The sequence below is a fragment of the Ovis aries genome, chromosome 16, assembly GCF_016772045.2.
Source record: "Ovis aries strain OAR_USU_Benz2616 breed Rambouillet chromosome 16, ARS-UI_Ramb_v3.0, whole genome shotgun sequence".
In the NCBI taxonomy this organism is placed as follows: Eukaryota; Metazoa; Chordata; class Mammalia; order Artiodactyla; family Bovidae; genus Ovis; species Ovis aries.
The window spans coordinates 10,635,302-10,650,948 of NC_056069.1; the positions used below are offsets into that span (position 1 = coordinate 10,635,302).

Sequence of the window (15,647 nt, forward strand, 5' to 3'; positions counted from 1 at the left end):
CTGGAGATGAATGAGTAATAGGTACAGAAAAACTAGGCAAATGAAAATAAATAAGGCACTATTAAATCTGTAACGAGCCAGTTAAAAGAAAAATTGGAAATGTAATCATAATATGGGACTTAGTGCGGATTGGTAAATCATATGGTCATAAAATAATTAAAACACTGAAGATTGATTTAACCCCAAAGTATGGTTCAACTCTATTGGAAGGTTGGGGAGGGGAGTGTTAGGTGTGAGTATGTATGTGTGCTGATAGTATAAAAGAGCTGAACCCTCGTCTTCCATTGTTAGACATGGATGATTTTTAAAACCTGTAAAAAACTACAGAAAATAACAAGATAAGGACATTATTAAGAATTATGACTGTAAATAGCAAATCACACAGTTACAAAAATAGAAAATGGTTCTTTTTAGAGAGCAGGAATGGTAGAAAGGGGTATAATGATTTTGTTATCAGTTTTAAAGAACTGTTTGACTTTCTAAGACAATACACTGTGTAACTGAAAAAAAAAATTAAGGTTAGAGTGGTTGATGTATTGACTGAAAATCAGGGACTTTCACACTAAAATGGTGATAGAAACAGGAGTTGAAAAAGATGACAGTATAGGGAATCCCCTGCCAGTCCAGTGGTTAGGACTCAGCATTGTCACTACTGAGGACTGGGGTTCAATCCCTGATCAGGGAACTAAGATCCCACGAGCTATGTGGTCAAAAAAAAAACACAACACAGTATAGAGAAAAACACCATAAAATAATTTCTTCAGCTGTATATTGACCACAGATGTGTAAAGCTGACGTATACTTTAACCCCTTGCCATTGTCCCTTAAATTTGTTATTTTAGGGTTTGGATACTGTGTTTAATAGTCATGGAGGTTATAAAATAAAGAGTCATTCCACCTCCACAAAGGAAAATATATTAAACGGTTCTTGCGTATCCTTCAGGAATATTCTGTGCACATATAAGAGTACATAGGTTTTTTGGGAAATCTTAGCTCTCCGACCAGAGATTGAACCTGTGCCCTCTGCAGGGGTAACACAGAGTCCTAACCACCCAGACCATCAGATAAGTCCCATGTAAAAGTACATAGATTTTAAAGCTGCAAGATACTTCTGCTCCTACTTCTACCCCACAGTGGATATGTGGGTGTGTGAGCGTGAGGAACACAAAAATTGGTTTACAGAAGTAAGGGTGTTAATGAATTGGTACTTGAGAAGAAAGTGAAAAACTTGTTTTTGTTTTATTTAGAATATAATTTGTTATATTTAGAATATGGTCTGTATATATTTCTTGAATTGCTCTCATGCAAAAACATCTTACAGTTGAAGCTCTATTTATTGTGATGAAATTGTGTTTACATTTTATGGCAGGGAAAGAAAACAAACATAAAAGTCTCCCTTCCCTCCCTAATATCCAGTGTTCATCTGCATTACATATTAACTAGACCTTCTTAAATTCGGAAGTGTCTGCTTAACTGTGAAGATCAATTTGTTCTTTCTTCTGATGCTAGCAATGTACCATCAGAAAGGAACAGCATTCTTTCCCAACTCTGTAGGAGGTCACGGTGACTTGCTGTTCACTTTGTACGAGTTTGTATGTGTGTGTACTTAAGTCACTCAGTCGTGTCCGACTCTTTGTGACCCTATGGACTGTAGCCCACGAGGCCCCTTTGTCAGGGGATTCTCCAGGCAAGAAGACTGGAGTGGGTTGCTATGCTTTCCTCTAGGGGGTCTTCCCAACCCAGGGATTGAACCCAGGTCTCCCGTATTGTGGGCGGATTCTTTACCAACTGAGCCACCAGGGAACCCTTGTACAGGCTTATTTAGTCTATGTATCTTTGGTGAACTTTATACCAAATATCTGTATGTCATTTTGATGTATAATCTGTTGTCCTGAAAATGTATATGACTGCGCCTTCAACTTCTAACTTTGAAACAGTTCTAGGAGCTGAAGAGTCTATCTCCCAGGTTATGATCCTTAGTTTGATTTGAATAACATTCCCTTTTTTCTTCTTGATTATTAATTGAATTTTTGTTGACACTTGTGATTAATTATAGCAGTGTCCAGGAAAGGAAATATTAATACATTTGTTTTTTCCTACAGACATTACTCTGGGAATAAGTTATGCCCTATGTGGTGGTTTAGTTGCTGAGTTGTGTCCATCTCTTGTGACCCTGTGAACTGTAGTCTGCCAGGCTCCTCCGTCCATGGGATTCTCTAGGCAAGAATACTGGAGTGGGTCGCCATTTCCTTCTTCAGGGCCTCTTCCTGACCCAGGAATCAAACCCAAGTCTCCTGCATTGCAGGCAGATTCTTTACCAACTGAGCTCCAAGGGAAGAGCTAGCAAAGTGAGGTGAAGTATTTTACAACTAAATGTCTCACACATTTGAGAAATCTATTGTAAAGTCAAACTTCACAGCTCGTAGGACCTTCAGTTTGTTGGGTTAAGTCGTGGTAAGGAGATGGGCTTCCCTGGTAGCTCAGTTGGTAAAGAATCCACTTGCAATGCAGGAGACTCTGGTTGAATTCCTGGGTCAGCAAGATCCCCTGGAGAAGGGATAGGCTACTCACTTCAGTATTCTTGGGCTTCCCTTGTGGCTCAGCTGGTAAAGAATCCACCTGCAATGTGGGAGGCCTGGGTTTGATCCCTGGGATGGGGAGATCCCCTGGAGAAGGAAAAGGCTACCCACTCCAGTATTCTGGCCTGGAGAATTTCATGGACTGTATAGTCCATGGGGTCGCAAAAAGTTGGACATGACTGAGCGACTTTCACTTACAAGGAGATGGAGAGAAATAAAAGGGAATGAAGAAGAAAGGCAAGTAATAAAAGAAGCCCAAGAAAAAATGGATAGAGAATGAGAGGACAGTCTACTGGTCCTGGAAACTGAAGAAAGGATTCTCTTCTGCAAGCCACTCCTGCTGTATCTGTCCTTATTCTGTTTGCACAGTAATGAGTCTGCACAGTGAGTAGTCTTTCTAGAAGGCTGAGTAGCCTGAGACTCTTAAGATTGGGGCTGAGTAACATGGGGTACAGTACAGAGCGAAATTAAAGCACAATTTAATAGTTTTTGTTGATGCCCAGCTATACTTTACAGTGGCTGTTTGATGAGTTCAGAAGTGAGAGTAGGTGAAGGGTACTGCTGATCACCCCAGAACTCACTGGTGATCCTAGCTGATGAACCTGAGGCTCAGAGTTTAAGCAGATTCAATTTTTTACATAGCCAAGATATGGACAAGTCAAGCTTCAAAATCATAACGAAGTGCACTGATCTTCCCTGATTATTGAAAATGTATGCCCTCTCCTCCATAACTGTTTTTGCAGTCTTCCAAGAGGAAGGGTTCTCTTCTGAACTCAGAGCAGTGTTACACTTGCCTTTCTCTCAGCATGTATCTCTTTCATGCTTTTACATATTTTTATATTTTTAGTAACTGTTTTGTTCCTATGAGGGCAGAGACTGTATTAGACTTCTTTGTATCATGCACTCTGCTTTGTACACTTTAGGCTTTTAATGCATCTGTTGCCTTTAACAAAAATGGTTCCTGTAGACGAATTTAGGACTATTGCCTTGATTGCACAGGACTGCAAGGGCTTGATCACCTTATATTCACTGGATCCAAACCCTATCATTTTAGGTCAGAGATTAAGTGACGGACACTTAGATCACAGCTATGGGCAAAGTCTGATTCCTAGGCCCGCCAGTGTCCAGCCCACTATCAGTGTGCAGTCTTTCATATTAGGCATTCCTATCCTGCTCCTGTGAAAAACCAAGGCAACCAACAATGGAAAACCCTACTTGAAATAAGGCATAAGTCACTGTAACTTAGCTGATGCTTTTTATAGAGCTAGAGATGAACGCCTGTATGATTACCTTATCCTGGAGGAGGGCATGACAACCCACTCCAGTACTCTTGCCTGGAGAATCCCATGGACAGAGGAGCCTGGTGAGCTACAATCCATGTGGTTGAAGAGTCAGACACGATTGAAGCAACTTATCATGCATGCATGCGTGATTACCTAACAGGTCAGTGGTTGGCTGTAACCTGGTTTTCAGATATCAATGCTCTGCTCCTAACCTTCCTAATCATAGGACTGCTAACCCCACACCCACACCCACAAGCTGTGATTGTGCAAAAGGGAACCCCTAATGGGTTTATACACTTTACTCCAGAGGAAATTAATCCCCTTGCCTTCTGTCTCCAACCCCATCGGTCCTTTTGATCTATCAAATGCCACCTCCTTTGTGAAGACTCACCCTTGTCCCTTCAGCTAAAAGTAACTTCCATTTTCCGAACTTTGCCACTCCCTCATGGCACCAAATCTCTCTAAATCTTGAATTACAGTTATGTACACCTTATCTTCCTTATGTAACAAGCATAGTGAAGGCAGGGTTTGTGTCTGATTTATTTTTATTTAAACAGCGAGCTTATAAATAAGAGGCAATGGACATGCTGTTTGTTTAGTCCACCCAAATCTTTCATTTGGGCTTTGGCAAAGGCCTTCTCACTGTTCCCTGGATTCCACTCTGGTTTTCCTGTCCTGATCTTTTTGAAACTAATCAGCTCAAGTGGCCCCTTACTCAAAGCCCTCCACAGATTTTCCATGTCCTCCCTACACCATCTGCCTAATTTTGCTCTTAGCACACTGGCCTTCTTTTCTTCTATCATGCTAACCACTGCCTGCCTCAAATGCCATGCATTTGATGTTCTTTCAGGGTAGAAAAGGGGCTATTAGTAGAATATGGTTTAGGATACTAATATTGTTTGCTTCCTTATTCAAATCTGGTTCTGTTCCCCCCCCTCCCCCCCCATGGAGATCCTCTTTGGCTATCTCTAGCACCTCCCTTGAGTAAAACCAGACTGCCTGGTTTGGAAAGTTGGCTTTACAACTTATTAGGTGTATGATTTGGGGCAGTTAACCTTTTGTTTCCTGTTTCCTCATCAGTGAAATGTGGGTAATAATTAGACATATTGATTGCTTATAATAGTGCCCACATAGTACATAACAAGGGTTCAATAAGTTATTGCTCTTCCTCATAGTGCTTATCACAAACTGGTATTTTTACATATTGGTCTGTCTTCTACATTTAGAAGTAAGCTCCTCTAGGGCAGGACTGTTTTACTGGTGATTTTACCCCTAGCTCCCAGAGCAGTGTCTTGCTATAAAGAACTTTAGTGAGTTTTGTTAAGAATGAATGGATTTATTCAGTGTTTAAAAAACCATAAATAAACTGAATTGTATTATTTCTTCGGCTTTCCATAACTGTGTGAATATTGACAGATCTATGTACTGTACTTTGTTACGGGGGAAACCTCCTTGGCCTTTATATTCAAGAGGAACATAGCCACAGAGAGGAACAGTGTATCTGGAAAAACATCTAGTCTATTATACTGTGTTATTGAACTAGATCAGTTAAAGCTACCTTATTATATGGTAACACTAGAGTACTAAGAGAAAAAATGGATAATTGTGTGCCTACCATATAGTTGCTCTGAGTAATTACTAGCAAATTAGTAATATAAAAGCACTCGAAAAAAATGCAGTAACAGAAGTTAGATTCTGTGTAACCACCACTGTGCTCTAGGTATAGAACGCTGCCACCACTCCAAAAAGATCTCCCTGCCCTTCTGGAACAATTCCTTGTCTTCCCAAGGCAACCATGTGGCAGGCAAAATAACAACTCCCTGAAAGATGTCCTTGTCCTCACGCCCAGAACCTGTGAATATGAACATACCTGTGACCATGTTACATAGCAAAAGGGACTTTGAGAAAGGGGATTATTTTGGATTACCTCGGTGGGCCCAATGTAACCACAAGAGTCCTTAAAAATAGAAGAGGAAGACAGAAGAGTGGGTCAGAGAAAGATGCTACAGTGAAAAAAGAGGCAGGAGAGATCTGAAGTGTAAGAAGCACATGACCTACTCTTGTTGGCTTGGAGGATGGAGGAAGGGGGTGGTCGAAAAATATAGGTGGTCTCTAGAATCTGGGAACAGCAGCAAAGAAACAGTGACCTCAATCACAACTATAGAACTGAATTCAGCCAGCAACTTGAAATGAATGAGGTAATGGATTCTGAGAGCCTCCAGAAAGAAATGCAGCCTTGTGGCAACTTGATTTTAGCCCAGTAAGTCCTATCCTCAGCTTCTGACTGCAGAAGTGTAAGATAAGTTTCTGTTAAGTAATCTTCTCTGTTTTGGGACTTTATATGCATGGAACCATACAGACCTCTTTTGTGCTGTGCTTAGTCGCCCAGTCTGTAAGGACTGTAGCCCAACGACTGTAGCCCACCAGGCTGCTCTGTCCATGGGGATTCTCCAGGCAAGAATACTGGAGCAGGCTGCCATGCCCTCCTTCAGGGGATCTTCCCAACCCAGGGATCGAACCCAGGTCTCCTGCACTGCAGGCGGATTCTTTACCATCTGAGCCACCAGGGAAGCCAGACCTCTTTTGTAGCTGCTTTCTTTCACTGATTCTTTTTTTGGCCGCATCCTGTGGCATGTAGGAATCTAAGTTTCTGGACGAGGGATTGAACCCTTACCCCCTGCATTGAGAGCACAGTCATAACCACTGGACTTTCAGGGAAGTCCCTCACTTAATGTTTTTGAGATTCACCTATATCGTTTATAACAGTAATTTAAAAAACTGCTGAGTAGTAGTCCATTGTAAATATACCATAATTTACTTATCTATTGAGGATGGACATTTAGATTCTTTTAGTTTCTGGCTCTCACAAACATGTACATTCTTGTTCCACTCTTTTTATAGACATGTTTCCATTTCTCTTGGGTGAAGACTCAGGAGTGGAACTGCTGGGTCACAGGATAGATGTATGTTCAACATTAAAGGAAACTGTTGAACAGTTCTCCAAAGTGGCTGCATCATTTCATATTCCTACTAGTACTGTCTGGGTTCCAGTTGCTCCATATCTGTGAATTCGAGCAGATTGTATTCTGATTTTATGTATGAGAAAAAAAAAAATACAAACCAGAAGCTGATTTGCCTAAAGTCATATCCTCATGCTGCCTTCTCTTTCATCTTGATAGTTGTCAATCACATTAGCTTAATTTTCTTGCTATTTTTATGCCTTCTAAGGGAGATGACAATTTTATTTTTAAAGGGAAATAATAATTTTAAAAAACGATGTAATATTTATTGTACCTATCTTCTTAAAATTTTTTAATGTATAAAAATTACATTAAAACATCCATATGCAATTATTTTCCCACCATTCCAAAATTTTAATATGTATTGAAGATTCTGGACCAGAAAATGTGTAAAGAGTAGACAAGGAATATCAAAATAACTTATAACAAATTTCTAAAACCTCTCTCTCACATATTAAAATTTGTAAGACAAAAATATGATTTACAATACATGTTTGCCATTATGGTATAGATAAGAAAATAGTACCCATACTAAAATTAATTCATCCTACTCGTCAAAATTCCTAGTATAAGAGTGAAAATATTCAGATGCTTATAAATAGGTATTAAAAAGTTTCCTTTGGACAACATTCTTTGGTGTTCATAGAACTGCATATATTATTATGTATCTATTTATCATACAGTCTTTTCAGACTATACATTCAGTTTCAATCGGAAATGAAAAAATATAAATTAGATATTACTACAGAAAGTACTTAAGGGTATTTTGATTTCATAGTGCCCAAGGGTTTATGAACAAGATTTACTTATTAAACTTTAAAATAACCACCTAATTCTTTGATATTTCTTTTATAGCGACATGTTTCAGAATTTTTTTAAGTTACATTTTTAGGCAGAAAATTCAACTCTGAGTTGACAGTTATCTATGATTCTCTCCACTGGCTCTTCCACAGTATATGGAGCTAAATGAAAAGATGAAAAGCCTAGCATTGCTTGGATACCAGCTTAATAAGCAACTTGGAATGCCAGATACATAACAAGAAGTGGAATATTCTACTTTAGAAGAAGACAAGTGAGTGAATAACATGGACACAACTTAGTCTAAGTTCTTTACCCCAATAAAGCAATTATTCACTTGCAAATATTACCAAAAGTAAAAAGAAATGTATTTCACAGAGTGGTTGGCTTCTGTAATGCATTAGAATCTGTCATGCTGTCCTTCACGCCCCCACTGCTGCCTCCCGTCAGTGGCTGAGGCCTCTCCCAAGTAATTCAGTTTACATTTAAAGTGGCAAAAAAGGTTTTACTTAATGGATTTAAGTTATAATTAGAAACCAGTTTTATATACAGAAAGTCCATAAATATAGATCTTTTATTCCTATTTTATCCTAGGGCTATGCAAAAAAGTGACTAAATTTTTTTCATTTGGGTCTTCGTAATAAACATGTTACATACATTATTTACAGTGGAGATGCTTTCTGGCGGAAAGTAAACACACAGAAGTAATCTTGGTCTTCACTTGAATCCATCATTGTATGTTCATTTTTGAAGATGATGTGATATTACATCACATTCACTCAAATTTCAAGTTTGCTATTTTACACATAATTTCAACAATTATTTCACTTGTACAATTAATGCTTCATTCTGTATTTAAATTTCCTTTAAGAAAGATTCCTTGATCCAACTTTAGGGAGCTTTAAAAATTTTTTCAAAAGCAACAAAATGTTTCTGTACAATTATGTGCAATTTTCTTTTCTGGTGGTATTATAAATACCCGGCCTTTTAATCTTCATTGTTCAAACCCCAGCAGTAATTCCCAAGTTATCTCACATGATGTAAGTACCATCTTTGTAGTATTTCATGGACTCCATTTGTTTTGTCATAGTCAGAACATCATGAAATCCAGTACTCAAGCCAGACATATGTTGGAAGTATGCTTCTTTTTCTACTTGAATCGTTAAATTGTTTACTCCAGCATCTTTAAGTATTCCTGTAACCTGTTATAAAAATCCATACATTGAAAAGCATTTAGATTAATGCATTTAGTGCACATGGATTAAATAATGAATATCACATTTTAGAAAACAGCCAGATAGTCAGTTGTAAGTCCTTAAAGTAACATTTATTATTTAGCTGGTCAAATATTACATACGATCTGTTAGGAGGCCAGTAGCTCACTGAATTGACATTCAGAAGTGTAAAGGAAAACAGCTATTGTTTTCAATTCAGTAGGTCCAGAATAGGGATACAGGAACTGTTTTCATCCTTATCGCCACCCTGCCAACTTTATTATTATTAACTTAGGACTATTTATAATAACTTATTTCTTGACCATCTGTTGGTAATCACGGTGGATTACAAATGAATTTTTTTTACATTAACTTAAGCTTGTCCTCCACATAATAAAGACTGACTTTATTTTTACTATTTGGGGATATAAAACAAATCTAAATATAAAAAAGAAAGCTATCCCTGGACAGCTGTAAGGCTGATATTTTTAAAAAATTAAGTGACTATCGAGCTGTAGAACTTATAATGTGTACAATTTTACTTATGAATTACCTCAACTGAAATTATTTTAAAAACTTAAGAGGATTACCTGCTGTACTATTCTTTGTTCCAGCACATCAGATGTCACCTGTATATGAATTGTTCCTGCCACAATACTGGCAGAATGACGCCAAAAATGTGGGTCTCGGTATGATATCAATCCTTCAATTTTCTGTAGCTGTCAGATAAAAGGAGAGGGGATATAAATGGACCTGAAAGGCTAATTTACTGAACACACAGCAGTCTTTCTGATCCAGGAACCATTATTAAGCTGATTAAAAATAATAACAACAACAATAAGGAGAGCCTAGAATTTAGAAGGGAACAGGAGGGACAACTACAAGTCAAGGTGTCTACAATACTGACCTGGCAGTGATGCCAGGGAAGGAAGTTTGGAATAGGAAGTGAACAGGGTTACACAGGCGCCTTTATACACAATGGGTGCACACCTATTTTTACCTATATAACATGCACTTTACCTGTTTTAAACATCGGATATGTTTAGTGAACTACCTGTTTTCCTTTATACTGATACAAATGTTCAAGTTTTATTTCATATTGGAGATAACACATTCAAAAGATAGCCTTCATGTTCAACAATACAGGCTGGTTAAATTCAATGGGAAAAAATTTACAAAGCAGTACAAAACATTTTTTTGGCTATTTTTATTTTTAAAGTATTTTTACATAGAAAAATAACTTTTCAAAAGTATTTCTCTCCAGGTGGTGAAACTAACTATATATATATTTCCTTTTTTATACTTTAAAACTTTCTGTAATGGACGTATATTAGTTTTGAAGTAAAATACTTTTTTTAGTAGGACACAGTAAAAACTTTTCTTTAGTAGATACCAATTATGAGAAAGTGAGAAAACTTTACTAATTTTATTTATGAAACCAGTGTGGTTAAAATGTTATACCTTATATAGTCAACATGCCAATGTTCATCAGCAGATAATATTAAATGGCAAACTACAAGTTGAAATATATTCTGTGTCTGGTTTTTCTATGAATTGCCTGTCCATATTTTCAGTTCATTTTCTACAAGACTATCGTTTTCATTTTCATCTCATTAGGCCAACTTAATTTCAAATACTATTTTAAAAGGAAGAAGAATAGTAAGGAAATTATATACAGTACCTTTTCTAAGGCAATATGTAGCTCTTTTTCATATTCTGGTGGCAGCCTCAGAAGTAGAACCTGACAGGCATCTTTAATCAGTGGGACAACACTGAGAAATATTAATACAGCAATAAAAAGAGAACAGAGGGGATCAGCAATGAACCATCCAAACTGCTCTATAAGAATGGTGGATACGATCACACCAATACTGCCGAGCGTGTCTGCCAAAACGTGTAGAAATACACCTACAAGTAAGGCATACAAAATATTAAAAATTAAAGCACATCTAATTTAGATTTTTATTCATTATACAAATATCACAGGATATCTATTATCCACCAGGTACTCTGCTAGGGGCTGGTACTTCCAAATGATTAACCTCCTCACTTCATCAAGGAATTCATGGCATAGAGGTGAAAATAAAGATTTGGGCAACTGTTCACAATGTGGTGAGTTTTACGATGGTGTAGTTTGTCTGGGATGGATTCCTAGAAATCATACATTTGCCAACTTTTGACAATACTCAAATTATTTAAGCTATAAGAATGGGGAATTCTCTGCGAGTCCAGAAGTTAGGACTCTGCACTTCCACTGTCAAGGGCACAGATTCAATCACCTGTTGGGGAACTGAGATCCCATAAGCTGCACAGCACATCCAAACAAATAAATATCAGAATAAATATCACATAAATGATAAATACTTCCCCTGTATTTTTTTTTACAGTACAATAAACATTTCCTAATTCTTTTACATGAAAATGCATAACACAGTTTCCCTTGCAACTAATATTTATTCAAGTGTTACAATGAAAGAGACTCTATAATTACAATAATTCATTAAAAAAAATTGACATGTATGAACATTTGCGGGCATTTTCTATAACAGATGATTTTAGATCTCTTAGCTACAGATTGTTTTTTTTTTTTAAAAATAAAATTGTACCAGAAGCCCAATTCTTAATGCAGTATCAACTCAGAAGAGTTGAAAGGTAGGACAGTTTTTGGCCAGGACTCACCCCTCATGTTAGCGTTCATGCCTCTGCCAGCAGATCCGTGGCTGTGGCCGTGACCGTGCCCATGGTCACTGTGTCCGTGCACATGGTGTGAATGGCTGTGATCAGACGAGTGACAGCTTCCTTGAGAAGCTCCATGGCTATGGTTATGGGCATGGCTAAAGGCACAGATACCAATAAGGTTTACTATCAGCCCTCCAACTGAGACTGGCTAGCAAAAAAGAGGAAAGAAACCTTTAAATTTGTAATTAACAAAAAAAAATTGTTATCTAAAATTTACTATACAGCTATATGGTTTTTTTTGGTTTACAGTTTTGAAAATATAGTAAAACCTCATTAATTAGAAAAAATTTTAAAGTGTGAATTTTAGAATATTTTAGAAGCAGCACTTAAGTTTCAAATACCAAAGTGCTGACAAGTAAAAGGATTTAGGTTTGCTTTAATTAAATGATTAAGAATAAAAGTGTACTTGATTCAGGGTTTGCTAAGTTGCTTCAGTCGTGTCCGACTCTGTGCGACCCCGTAGACGGCAGGCAGCCCACCAGGCTCCGCTGTCCCCAGGATTCTGCAGGCACTGGAGATTCTCCAGAACACTGGAGTAGGTTGCCATTTCCTTCTCCAGTGCATGAAAGTGAAAAGTGAAAGTGAATTCGCTCAGTTGTGTCCGACTCTTAGTAACCCCATGGACTGCAGCCTACCAGGCTCCTCTGTCCATGGGATTTTTCAGGCAAGAGTACTGGAGTGGGGTGCCATTGCCTTCTCCGGATTCAGGGTTTATGAATAAGTAAATGATGCTCAAGTTTTGTCTTGTTTATTTAAAGAAGAGTTTGAAAGTACTGCTTAACTAGAGCATGTATACACTGTACCTGAAATCTCATTTATATTACTAGGTAAATGTCAATACTTTAAAAGACAATGACTGTAATTTACTAACGAGTGGACTCCGAATAAACATAGTCTTATTGTGTCTTAACTATAGTAAGATTTCCCAAAATAAAAAAAGTATAATGAAAAAGCATTTTTTCAAAAAGTAAGTGGGATTATCTTGACTTAATGGTGCCACAACAACACCTCAGAGGATAAACAAAGTTACTTACCTTCATTAACACCTCTTACAAGGTGATCTGAAGTAGTAGCTCATGGCACTATTTAACTTACATATATCTACAATTTCTCCTTTAGAGAAATCCATTTGTTTTATAAAAAGAACATATAAAATTAAGGGCACAGAATATTTTAATTAATTTTCAAAGCTAGTAAGAGACTAGCTTTGTAGTCTGTAGTAAACATGTGTAGAACTTATTTACTTTTTCTCATGACTCAGACCATCTGTCGTCAGATTTTAAAACTTCAGTCAGCTTTATGATCCTGAAGAGTGTTAGTGAATTTTGAATGAAATAAAATACTGCTTGCAGAGACTTCATTAGATCATAAATACTCTACTCTTTAAGAAATACTTCATGTTTCTGTATTTCATCAGAATGAAAATAAATAACAAAGTGAAAGACCCCTCTAAGAGTTAGTCTCTCCTAAGAGGATGGTGTATATTCTATGCACAATACTAATATACATATATACCTTTTAAAAATCAGTAACAGGATCATATTCAATATTGTATATTTTTTCACTTAGTACATACTGTAAATATTTTTCATGCCAGCATATATTGATATACCTTTCTTTTTAGTAGGTGTGTAGTATTCTATTGTACGAGTGCTGTTTATTTAACTAGTCCTTTCATTGAACACTGTTTTTCTTTTTTCCCTGCCACTGTACCATTATAAACAATGGTCCAATGAATGGTGCACCCCTATACCCTTGTGTGAATATTTCTGTAGCAAATATTAAAGGTCAAAGATATAAGCATTTAAAAATCCAAAATATATACCCAAACTACAATTCAAAACCATTTAATATATGCTTCCATCAACAAGATTCATAATTGTTTTTAGTCATTTAATGATTAACAGCGAACTATAAAAAAAGAATATATATATGTATTTATATATATGTGTATATATATGTATTTATATACATATGTATTTATATATATATATAAAACTGAATCACTTTGTGGTAGATTGAAAACTAACATAACATTATAATAAAAATTCTACTATATTACAAAAAAAAATCCCTACCAATTAATAGTTGGCTTTCTATTATAAGCCAGGTGCTAAAATTTAAGAGTTAATATACACAATTCAGGTCCTGAAAATACATCTTAATTGTGGAAGAATGACAAATTAAACAACAGCTTTAAGTCAGAGTTGCTATAAGAAGACTGCACAGATATAATGGGAATATTCAGAAAGGGAAATCAAACATACTTTGTGGTGAGAAGAGAGGGATGAAGGGAAGGTATCCCACCAGAGGTGACGCTGGAAGTGCAGGCTAAATGGGCAGAATGTGGGAAAGGTGTGAGAGCGACAAGGAGAAGCACATGCAGAGGTTAAGGGGCGCGGGGAGAGCACTGAGCCACCACAGCACTAACTCAGAGTAGTAAAGTCTGCAAATTTCCTCAGGTACCTAAAAACACATCTTCAAACAAAAACATTTAATAAGGCAGAGAAACAATCTGTGTTTTAGAATGTCATCTAATATTCTGACTACCAATGTACTGGAGAAAGGTGTATTAATTAATTTCTAAGAGTCAGCAGTGTAAATATAAATAGCAAGATAGGAAGTTATGTTGAGTAAAAAAAAATAAAAATAAAAACCTTGTTAGGTCAATAATTACAAGTAGTTAAACATTAGTAGGGAAATAGCTGTATGAGTAGAAATTCAAATAGTAAAATGATAAGACTTACTGTTAACATGTGTGTGTCTAATTCCGGAGGATCAATTAACCTAGCCACTGATTCCATAAACACAAAGAAAGCTATTACCACTAGAAAAAGCCCGTTAATAAATCCAGAGAGAATTTCTATTCGGCCATACCTAAAAGTGGAGAATATATTTTTAGAAAAGGAAATTGACAAATGAAGTATTTTTAAAATATAAACATTATTATGTTATAAATGAGGAAATGAGTCCAGATTTTCAACTACACAAACAGTAAGACTTGAAAGAAGGTTTATATGTTTGTTGAGATTTTATGTGTTTATCAGAGTCCTTCTTCAGTGTCCCCTCTTATACAAAGCCTGTCCTAATTTCTTAGCAAGAAGTTACTTTTCTCTCTTTCAAGACTTTGATGTTCTCTGTATCTGTCATAACACACAGATTTAGCTTGTATCAAGATTTTTTGTATCTTTGGCTCATCCATCTTTCAAAATATAAACAGCTGAAAAGAAGCTGAATTTATTAACCTATTTACAGTAGGTCTTTATCAAAATACTCTGCACAAATCATGGATTCTAATATTCACTGAATGATTCACTTAGTGGAAGGATACTGCATGTACAGTCACTTCAAGGTTTGAATTCTCTAACAGCAAAGATGTGAATGAACATGCACATTCCATGACCTCAAAGAAACACTGTTGGCCAAACAGCTCACTGTTTAACTGACTTTTGCTATCTATCTATGAGAAGGATTTGTCAGGGAATATGGTCTTAAGCTTATTGCCATTCAGTATTTATCAAATGCTTGGTTTATTTCCTCTTATCTACTTTAAAGAAGAATTAGGCTCTGAAAAATTAAATTTGTATTAAAGGTAGTAAAATGTTATCCCATGAGATGGAATTTGCTATTAACACGAGCCTTGAAGTCAGTGTACCTACCCATAGGAGAAAATCCGAGTTGCTTTCCATCTGCTCATCAGGGCTGCAAAAAGTCCCATGACCAAAGCAGAGCAGTCAAAGAGCATGTGAAATCCATCTGAGATCAGACCCAGACTATTGGTCAACACGCCGTAGAATAATTCCACAAAGGTAAAAAGCTAAAACATGTTCCAAAAACAACAACAACAACAGGGGAATAGTTTTTATTTCTCAAAAAAACAATTGGGAAATACTGTTTTAACTTATCAGAATTTGATCATAAGGAATTTAATGCTTAATTACCCAAAGCTTACTTGAAGATATACTGCCTCTTTCATTACTTAACTGATTCTCATACAAGAAATCTCATTTCATA

General features: G+C 36.6%; 1 protein-coding gene and 1 long non-coding RNA gene across 2 annotated transcripts in view; one reads left to right on the plus strand and one right to left on the minus strand.

Annotated features, from left to right (window-relative positions):
• The window catches only part of LOC132657941 (uncharacterized), a 47,067-nt gene that overhangs the window by 6,858 nt on the left and 24,562 nt on the right, over positions 1 to 15,647 (plus strand). The window lies entirely within an intron of this gene.
• The window catches only part of SLC30A5 (solute carrier family 30 member 5), a 34,313-nt gene continuing 25,792 nt past the window's right edge, over positions 7,127 to 15,647 (minus strand). Inside the window, exons 11-16 of the mRNA XM_004016917.6 lie at positions 15,293 to 15,450; positions 14,381 to 14,510; positions 11,574 to 11,781; positions 10,576 to 10,802; positions 9,485 to 9,613; positions 7,127 to 8,882 (exon numbers count right to left, since the gene is read on the minus strand). Coding sequence (XP_004016966.3) covers positions 8,712 to 8,882; positions 9,485 to 9,613; positions 10,576 to 10,802; positions 11,574 to 11,781; positions 14,381 to 14,510; positions 15,293 to 15,450 — 1,023 coding nt within the window. The 3' untranslated portion in view covers positions 7,127 to 8,711. The remainder of the gene's footprint in view (positions 8,883 to 9,484; positions 9,614 to 10,575; positions 10,803 to 11,573; positions 11,782 to 14,380; positions 14,511 to 15,292; positions 15,451 to 15,647) is intronic.